Genomic DNA, 9811 nt, shown 5'->3' with positions numbered 1-9811 from the left:
AGTTGTTTGAAGGACACACCCTTTATTATACACGAGTGTGTTCAATTAGACAGGTCACGTGATGTGACATACAATAATCCAATAATGAGAAAAACAACAACAAATGAGAGCACAAAAACATTCATAATGTCAACAGTAGTGAAGTAGAAAGTACAGATACTTACTGTAAAATGTAGTGGAGTAAAAGTAGAAAGTATCCATTATTAAATCTACTTAAGTAAAGTACAGATACACGAAAATTGTACTTAAGTACGGTAACGACGTACTTGTACTTGGTTACTTCCTACCACTGCAGACGTCCCACCAGGGGTCAGAGGTCAGCCTCACTGTGAGCAGAGCTGCAATTCATCCTGCTGCAGGCTGGTTGGGTGTAACCTCCAACCTACCAACACCGGACCGGAACCAATACCAGCTGTTTACTGGGACCAGAACCAATCGGAACCGACCATCTCTCTTCTTCATCTATGAAGGAATAAAACTTCTGCGATATAAATCGCAATATCGATATTATTACACAGCCCTAAATGGAAGATTAATATATGAAAACTAAGACTTGTATCGTCTTAAAGTGGCTTCAGGAGAGGGAGAAGTTCAATGGATCCAGTTTTACGTTTAGAGCTACTGTAACATAGATAATAATGTATAGAAATCCACTTGTCATCACTGTGTAACGGGTGAAACAGCACCTCCTCCTGGTGGTTGGCAGGATTGAGTAATGGGTGAAACAGCTCCCCCTCCTGGTGGTTGGCAGGATTGAGTAATGGGTGAAACAGCTCCCCCTCCTGGTGGTTGGCAGGATTGAGTAATGGGTGAAACAGCACCCCCTCCTGGTGGTTGGCAGGATTGAGTAATGGGTGAAACAGCACCCCCTCCTGGTGGTTGGCAGGATTGAGTAATGGGTGAAACAGCACCCCCTCCTGGTGGTTGGCAGGATTGAGTAATGGGTGAAACAGCACCCCCTCCTGGTGGTTGGCAGTATTGTGAACACAGACATCTCAATGGGCGCGAGGCAGGTTCCGGTAAAACGTCATGTTAGCTTGTTGCTAACATGAAACCCGCTGTGATGAACCTGATTCCTGATCAGTCCACATTCTGCTCCGCACTGATGAACAACGTTTCATCTCATCCTGCCTCCTGGTCCTTATTCACACAAGAATGGGTGTAAATGGTTGTATGTTTAGATGGATTAAAAACTTTACAATTTTGGAAATAATAAAAAAAAAAATGTGAAAGAGGTGGCAAACGTTATGGGTAGAAGAAAGGAAAGGACGGTGGTTTCATAAAATCCAAAAGAGAATTGGACAAATGAGAAGAACACGAAGAAACAGGAGAGAAGAGATAATTATTCACAACTTGGGATCAGACGCACTGCGCTGAGTAGCTCATTATTTCTGGTAGGGAAACATCCGAGCGGGAAAACGAGACAGTGCGACATGTTATCTTGCATTGCAGGAATTACTGGATTCAGAGAAACAAGTTAATTAGGTGCCTTGGTAATAAATGAAGTTTGGCTTTGTTGATTTACTGCAAAAGGATTCAGGAAGCAGAGGATATCAGGCTATATTTGATTTTTTTAAGCAGTGTAAGTTGTATAATAGGATCTAGTTTTTTTCTGTTTTATTTTATGTCATGTGGTTCACTGTTCTTACCGGTTGATGGCGGTAATGCTCACCTATCGCTTCTTGCCAACCGCCTATAAATTTCAAGAAGAAGAAGAAGTAGTAGAAGAAGAAGTAGAAGAAGACAACAACTGCAGTTGCAGTTACGGGTCAGACATGGCTGCGTGTGAGACGTTAACCCGCTGCCATCCTCATCTGCGGTTCTAAATCTGAACTTTGTAACGACCTGACTTGTTTGCAGGAAGGTGAGTTTTGTTCCTGACCGGTTTTGTTCGGTGGATGTTATTTGAAATCCGGAGTTTTTAACGCATGATCAGCAGCGTGTTGCTTCTCGTCTCCTGTAAAGATGGCGCCGTTCTCAGCGGTAAACGGATGGCTTTTAAACGCCAGTTAGTGGTTTTCAGTGACTGCTGCATCCGTTTCCAGCGAGGCTGAACCTGCCGTGGTTCTGGCCTTTCCTACACGGTTTGCTACAGAGAAGTGAGGCAGTTTGAGGCCCTGCTGCGGCTTTTCCCGGCAGGGTTTTAGGTAAGCCTCCAACAGAAACAATTTGTTTTCATCATAAACATTTTATATGTTCTGTTGTCGGTGGGTCAGAACCACATGGAGGGTCTTTATCCTGTCTGGGTTCAAACTCACTCAGAACCGTCAGTGTAGTTCTGCTGATGGCCTGCAGGGGGCGCATTTCACCACTTCTCTGAAGTTGGGAGTTTTCCTGTTGAGCTGCAGCTTTTACGGTTCGTCAAACCGGTTTTCCGGCCTGACAGGAAAGTTCTGAATTAGTTTTTTATATTTCAGATATGAGAAAAGATGTCGAACCAGTCAGAGCTCTTATAAAGCTGATTTATTGTCAGGATGGGCCGAAAATATGGAAATCTGAGTTATTGAAGGTGCAGCATAATAATCGGCATCAGATATAATTTCCTCCCTTCTGTATAATTAAATCTGATGGATGTAAAAAACTGAGTTTTAATGTTTATTTCTAAATTCAGCTGGTGAACTGACATGTAATCTGTTTAACTCAGGTGATTGTGTCGGAGTCGGCTGAGATGATGGCGGATGAACTGGTAAGGCTCTTCTTCCTCCATGCAGCTGCTGTGGTTCTGTGCTGCGGCGCCACCTGCAGGCTGATTGGCTTTCTGCAGGAGGAGCTTCTTTCTGATTGGCCGGCTGCTCTGGCAGCGGCTGATCGGGTCTGACTTCCTGCTGAAACATCAGACCTGATCCAACGATCTGGATAAATACAGTATAAATAAAGTTTATATGTAAATGTGATGTAGATGTTTATGGACAAAGCTGCATTAAACTGATCATATTATGTATTTTAATATAAAACTGGAAGAATAATAAATGGTGGGGAATAAAAAGCTGAAATGATGGATTTTTATGTTGAAAAACATGTTTGTACTCCTGTATGTTTATATATTTCTATACTTGTTTGAAATAAAGAATCTAAACTGAATGTTTTTTCGGGGTTTTTCTATAACAGCGTCTGTGTTGTGATGGGCAGCATGGAAGGGATTATAAAACAATATTTAATTATAAAACATTTATACCTTTTTGTCTGCATGTAGAGACAAAAATGAACTCTGAGGTAAAATATTTTTATAGGCGTCATGATTTACATAACAGGGAATTTGTCAGGTTGCACATGGTTGCTGCATTAAGTCATTTTCCAAGTTAAATATATAATGGAACTGATGAAGATATACATTTTATTAGATCAAAAATCAATGATTGATGCTGGGATTGATAATTTGTCATTAGTTTTCTCTGCATATCTTAAATGTTATTATCCGTAGCCAACCAGAACATTTTCGGTAAATAATCATGCTGTGCAGATAATAAACTTGAATAAATGTTTTAAAATCCAGAGCCTGACTCCGTTTTCCATGTAATGCTGCTAATGTCCACTGGGGGGCGTGTTAGCATAGTTTTTAGGAACTTTTCCACAAAAGACTCGCTTCATTTCCTGTTTGGCATTAATTTATTTACTTTAAACTAAAGTTTCATCTCAATAAAGAGCCCCTCCCCCCAAGCTGATTAAAAGCCGCAGGAAGTGATGAAATACTGATGAGGTCAGCTGGCAGCAGCTGATTGGATACAGGAGAGACACGTGACTTCCTGAAGACGACGGTTTCTAACAGCATGATGTTGGACACGTCCAGGTCCGTTAACCGATTAGCAGTTTGAGGTCATGGAGGTCATCTACGCTCAGAAGCCCCGCCCCCTAGCTGGCGGCAGGAAGCAGCTGGATCATCCGGACCGGACCGGACCGGACCGTCCTCACAGGACTTCCCTTGGACCGGCTGGTTCCTGTAAACCGTCCTGTGAGGAGCGACGACCCGCTACGAGTTGCTCTCCGGGAAGGAGACTCTTTGGCGTGCGGTCCGGTTCCTGGTTCTGGTGGCCGGGTGTTCGGGTTCTGACGGCCGGGTCTCGGCCTGCGGCGTCCCGGCGTCACCGACCAGTTCCCGCAGGAACTTGAACTTGGACAGGAAGAGCTGCCACACGACGTACCAACCTGAGGACGAAGACAGCGAACCGTGACTGACAGACCCAATCCGTCCAGAACCAGAACCTTTAGTTCACCTCCTGACCTCAGCTGGACCCAATCTGATGCCCGGAACGGGACTAATCTGGGTCGGAACCGTTCCTGTTTCCTGTATTCTGAACATGAACTAAAATCAGTGATGGACCAGGTTCTGGTTCTGGTTCTGTTGGAGTTTTCCTCTCTACTGTCGCCACACAGCAACAACTTGACAAATCAGAAACTTTTAACCAAACAGAGAAACAACCAGAACCGTTTCAGAACCGGACCAGACCTTATTCTGAAAGGTCCAAAGTCTCTTTCAGAATAAAGTTTTCATTTAACCTGGAGATCCAGAACCTGGAGAGTGACCTGGGTCATTTGCTGGTTCTGGTTCAGGTCCACTGGGTTTTGTCCTGATTATTGATCTGATCCAATATTCTGAGGTTCTGGACTTTTGGGTTTTATTCTCTGAGAACCAGAACCATCAGAGGCAAATAAATAAAGTCTGAAACATTCCGCTGCGTGACGGATCTGAGAAAAGATTCTCTAGGTTCTGGAGCGATTTCAGAACCAGAATCAGGACCAGAACCAGAATCAGGACCAGGGCCAGAATCAGGACCAGAACCAGAACCAGAACCAGAACCAGAACCCGCTAACTCCTGTTGCTTCTTTTCTCATTTCAAGCTTTACGGATCAGAGAACCGGAAGCAGCAGCCATGACGGTCAGCCTCCGGTCCGACATTTCTGCGGGGTTCGGGCTCGGTTCGGGCCGGTTCTGAGAGTGAGCTCACCGAACAGCATGAACAGCAGCACGCAGAGCAGCGTGGCCACAATGACCAGCAGGGTGAGGCCGAGGCTCTGCCACATGTCTGCGGGGGTTCGGCGCTCCGGCGGCGGCCCTCTCACTCAGCTGACCCCGGGCTGGAGCACCAGCAGCGGGTCATCTCACGCTCCACGCCGGCCTGTGGGTTCGTTAGCCCGCTGACTAGCTCAGTCGAGCCTCGCAGACGGTCTGGATCGGACCAGGAGGACCATGAGCGGACACGAACCGGTTCCGGCTGGTCTCAGAAGGGCCAAGCTCCGCTGCTGGGTCTGGATCCCGAACTTTATTCAGCGACACGGAGCAGAACTGTGACCCGGTTAGACAACAACACCAGCAGAGGTCAACTGAGGCTGCGCAGCTTCCCGCTGACTTCTGGGTACTGTAGTTACATCATTCTCACTCATTCTATGGAGGACTGATCCTGCCATAATTACCATTTTAAAAAAGTGAGGAAATAACAAATTACAATCCATCCATCCATTTTCTTACACCCTTGTCCCTCAGTGGGTCAGGAGGTGCTGATGCCTCTCCAGCTAACGTTCCGGGTGAGAGGCGGGGTCACCTGGACAGGTCACCTGGACAGGTCACCTGGACAGGTCGCCAGTCTGTCGCAGGGCAACACAGAGACAAACAGGACACACAACCACATACACACACACTCACACCTAGGGAGAATTTATCAGACCAGTTAACCTGACGGTCATGTTTCTGGACTGAGGGAGGAAACCGGAGTACCTGGAGAAAACCCACCATGCAGGGAGAACATGGAGACTCCATGCAGAAAGACCGGGAATCGAACCCAGAACCTTCTTGCTGCAAGGCAGCATTCCAATACATTTATTACCAAATTAATTAATTTTCAATTATATTCCCCATTTTGCTCATTATTCATTTAGTTTTACTTCTTGATTTATTTGTTTATTTGATGTCATTTTTATTTTCTAATGTTTTTTAAATGTATTTCCAAATGAATTAATTGCCATTTTTATTTCCTTGTTTTCTTAATTATTTAATCGTAGTTTTTCTTCTTTATTAGAAATTGCTTTGGGTTTATTTCATATGTAATGACACGTAAATAAAACAGAAAAGGAGAATATAAGAGAGCAGGACAGAAAGAAGCAGAGAGGATACAGGAAGTCTGCTTGGACAGAAAAACTAAATAATATGTATCTGTCTGCTTGTTTATTTATTCATTATAAATTGTGGCAGCATCAGTTGTCCATAGATTCCTGCCTCTGATAGTAAACAACTATTTTACAGCTGTTAAGGCTTGTGAACAGGTTCTCCTGCAGAAGGAAAGTGGAGGCTGGTTGTGATCCTAATATACCAGCTGAGTCGGGGCGGCCGGCCGCAGTGACCGCTCGGTTCCTGCTGGACTCTCTGCAGCTTCATGGTGGTTTGACTGGACCAGAGAAGATTTAGTTTGTTACGACCATCAACCTGCTGGTTCTTTCTCCTCCATGTTGGATCAGCAGTTTTAATATTTATCACTATTCAGTTTCCAGCTGATTCGTTTCACCAGACAGAAACTTTATAGTTATTTTATTTAATATTCTTTCATCACTGCTGGAAGCCCTCAGAGACGTGTCCTCTCACCACTTTCATTCATTCATTTTGGAAACATTGGAGCCATTTTTCATTTTAAATCAGCTGAAACATGAATTTATAACCTGAGGATTCAGTTCAGATGTTTTGGTTGTGAATCTTTAGTGGTCAGCTGGGATCTGACCGGTGCCTCGTTCTGCTTCGTCACGTTGAGCCTCGTTCTGCTACGTCACGTTGAGCCTCGTTCTGCTTCGTCACGTTGAGCCTCGTTCTGCTACGTCACGTTGAGCCTCGTTCTGCTACGTCACGTTGAGCCTCGTTCTGCTACGTCACGTTGAGCCTCGTTCCCGTCTCTCACATTTCAGGACCTGCTGCTGCTGCACAATTTGCATATTGCAGTGAAATTGTGCCGCAGGCTGAATCTGAGTTATGCAACCTGCTCACTGGAACCTGATCGTGGAACCGGTGTGAATCTGGAACCAGATGCTTTGATTGGTTCTGATCGGAACACATTGATCTGATTGATCTGATGAATTTTCTCCTCCAGCTCAGCGAATCCCAACAACCTGCAAACAGGAAGTTCCAGAGAAAAACTCGTTGATTCTGTTTCTCTGAAGATTTTCAGCAAAGACTCGATCAGATGAATCAACAGCAAGAATCACAGGAAAACACAGAGAAACCGTCGTCATGGTTACCAATAATACAACTACAGAAAATCAAACATTATGAAGGGAATTCAGATAGAAATTAGATTAAACTACAGTCTGGTACAGAATGTCTCATTATTATTATTATTATTATTATTATTATTATTATTATTATTATTATTTTATTATTAATGCGTTTTCAAACCTGTTTTCTAGAAAATATTTCCTGAGCCTATCTGAACATGTTCGTTCGTTTTGTGATTTTCTTCATGTTCAGGAGAAATGAACGTTCTGGTGAAGAGAACTTTGAATGGTTCTGGTAGTTTTTGTGGCTCTAAACTGTTTTTTCCTCCGTTTTAAGGCAGCGGCCCCCCGGACAGGGAGGGGCCCCCCCGGACAGGGAGGGGCCCCCCGACGCCCCGCGGAGCTTTCTGTGGCTCCGCCCCTGCGTCACGTGACCTCCGCCTGTTGCTGCGCAGCGCAGCGCAGAAGAAGAAGAAGAGCGGCTCTCCTTCCGCGTTCCTCCCAGATCCGACAGAGACGCGGACCTGGAGGGACAGACACACCTGAGGAGCAGGTGAGCTGGAGGCGGCGGGTTCGGCCCGGTTCGGTTCGGTACCGAAACTTTCTATCCGCTGTCTGTCCGGAACCGGACCGGAACCTTTACTGCTGGCAGCTGGTGAGACTTTTAGATCCAGAAACTCCTCAGAAAGTTAAGGTGGAGTCACGAATGAGCAGGAAAGATGATAATTAATGTTAATAATAATTATTAAAGTATTAACAGCAGATTTAACATAAGATGAAGTTTTTCCTTTATTTAACCCGTTAAACCCCGTTGAGATCTAAATCTCATTTTCAAGAGGGACCTGCTGAAACCTGCAGCACACCGACCAGGTTACAAAATAAAACTAATGAATACATGTCAACACATTTAAAACAGTTTAAAACAATTTAAAAACGTTTAAAACCATTAAAAACAATAAAAAAAACAGTTTAAAACAGTTTAAAACAGTTTAAAACAGTGACGCTGTTTAACATTAAAGGAGTTTTTCTCTTCTCTAAAAGTCTGAAACCTTTTAGTTCATCAGGAAATGAACAAACATCAGAATTAAGATTAAAACTGAGTTTAATTATTAATATTGATCATTATTTTATTCTTCAGTTTTCTCTGTAATCTCTGATCAGATTATAATCAGTAATAACTGAAGATAAAACGTTACAGACGTTTTGCTTCCTGCAGATTGACCCCTGACCCCTGACCTCTGACCCTGACCAGCTGTTTTCCGGCAGGTCGGCCATGACGGTTCTGTTATGAAAGCCGATGCGGGTCCAGTTCCAGCTGCCGAGCCGTGGAGCAGAACCACCGCCACGCAGCCGGACGAGGGGACGATGACCTCTGACCCCCAGCTGGACTTCTTCCATAAGCTGGGCTTCTCCACGGCTCAGGTCCGGGCCGTCCAGAGGAAGTTCGGCGCCGACACCGACAAGGTTCTGGGAGAGCTGGTCCGGGTCGGAGCCGGCCCACGGACCGCCGTGTCGGTCCTGGTGCCGCGAGGCGACGCCGAGGCCCCGGGCCCCGAGCTGCTGGTCCCCGTCCCCGACCCGCTGACCCGGAACCAGAACCGGGACGTGGAGGACAGAGACGCCCTGAGGGCCGTGGTGATCGACGGCAGCAACGTCGCCATGAGGTGAGAGCCAGGAGGTCAGAGGTCAGAGGTCAGGTAGTTCACTCTGTAGCTCTCTAGTACTGAATGAATGAAGTTCATTCATTCATTCATTCATTCATTCATTCATTCGTCTCCTCATGATTCATCTTCATGAAAATCAGAAACTTTTCCTCCTTTTGATTGATTAAACAGAACCAAAGAGTTCTGGTTCTGACCCGGTTCTGGTTCTGGCTGCTTTCATTAATAAGTCAAAAGGTTCTGGAGGAAACTTCCAGAACCCGTAAAAGTTTTCACACCCTGCAGCTCCAAACTCACTAGTAGGAATCTGAAAAGTGTGGCCTGCAGCTGCATTTAGCCCCTCTGTGGCTGCGGGTTTCAGTTTTCTGACTTTGACTAGGCCGTTCTAAGACCTGAATCTGCTCCGATCTAACCGGGCCCAGCGGCTCTGATCCGATTCAAACCCGGCCTGAGCCAAACGTTTTACTGAAAACTGAGTTTATTCTAAATCTGTTTCATTCAGCAAATTTATTTTCATAAATCCAATTTAGAGACTTGATGGACAGAAGCAGCAGCAGGAAGCTGAAAACCAGAGGCAGAGCGATTCCTCCTGGGCTTCATGATGAGGTTCTGATGAGGTTCTGATGAGGCTCTGATGAGGTTCTGATGTGGTTCTGATGAGGTTCTGATGAGGTTCTGAGGAGGTTCTGATGAGGTTCTGATGAAGTTCTGATGAGGCTCTGATGAGGTTCTGATGAGGTTCTGATGAGGTTCTGATGAGGTTCTGATGAGGTTCTGATGAGGTTCTGATGAGGTTCTGATGAGGCTCTGATGAGGTTCTGATGAGGTTAGGAGGTTATGAGGAGGTTCTGATGAGGTTCTGATGAAGTTCTCAGGAGGTTCTGATGAGGTTCTTATGTGGTTCTGATGAGGTTCTGATGTGGTTCTGATGAGGTTCTTATGTGGTTCTGATGAGGTTC

At 45.2% G+C, this 9811-nt stretch overlaps 2 protein-coding genes and 1 long non-coding RNA gene across 4 annotated transcripts in view; 2 read left to right on the top strand and 1 right to left on the bottom strand.

Annotated features, from left to right (window-relative positions):
• The first annotated feature begins 204 nt into the window (after positions 1-204).
• On the top strand, positions 205-2894 carry LOC103473068 (uncharacterized). 2 transcript variants are annotated; one of them, XR_534970.2, is made up of 2 exons: positions 205-1864; positions 2645-2894. It is a non-coding gene; the product is annotated as an uncharacterized LOC103473068 (long non-coding RNA). The 2 variants fall into 2 exon arrangements; XR_001777114.1 differs by having other exon boundaries at positions 205-2147.
• Positions 2895-3587: 693 nt separating this feature from the next.
• On the bottom strand, positions 3588-5367 carry smim13 (small integral membrane protein 13). The gene is made up of 2 exons (XM_008423001.2): positions 4944-5367; positions 3588-4143 (listed from the first exon to the last, which is right to left on the bottom strand). Exons 1-2 carry the CDS (start codon positions 5017-5019, stop codon positions 3968-3970), a joined length of 252 nt encoding a protein of 83 aa, XP_008421223.1. The 5' UTR covers positions 5020-5367; the 3' UTR covers positions 3588-3967.
• A 2013-nt stretch (positions 5368-7380) lies between these two features.
• Positions 7381-9811, top strand: part of zc3h12ab (zinc finger CCCH-type containing 12Ab) — a 13263-nt gene continuing 10832 nt past the window's right edge. Inside the window, exons 1-2 of the mRNA XM_008423000.2 lie at positions 7381-7846; positions 8458-8855. Coding sequence (XP_008421222.2) covers positions 7478-7846; positions 8458-8855 — 767 coding nt within the window. The 5' untranslated portion in view covers positions 7381-7477. The remainder of the gene's footprint in view (positions 7847-8457; positions 8856-9811) is intronic.

Source organism: Poecilia reticulata, linkage group LG11 (assembly GCF_000633615.1).
Source record: "Poecilia reticulata strain Guanapo linkage group LG11, Guppy_female_1.0+MT, whole genome shotgun sequence".
NCBI lineage: Eukaryota > Metazoa > Chordata > Actinopteri > Cyprinodontiformes > Poeciliidae > Poecilia > Poecilia reticulata.
Note: the sequence above shows the minus strand (reverse complement) of the source record. Positions and strands in the feature narration are given on the sequence as shown.

What these genes read in the sequence shown, in the direction of transcription:
- smim13 (XM_008423001.2), bottom strand. Translation starts at nt 5,019, where the DNA reads ATGTGGCAGAGCCTCGGCCTCACCCTGCTGGTCATTGTGGCCACGCTG. An exon ending in GCTGCTGTTCATGCTGTTCG is followed by an intron (nt 4,144 to 4,943) that starts GTGAGCTCACTC and finishes CTTCGTCCTCAG; the next exon opens with GTTGGTACGTCGTGTGGCAG.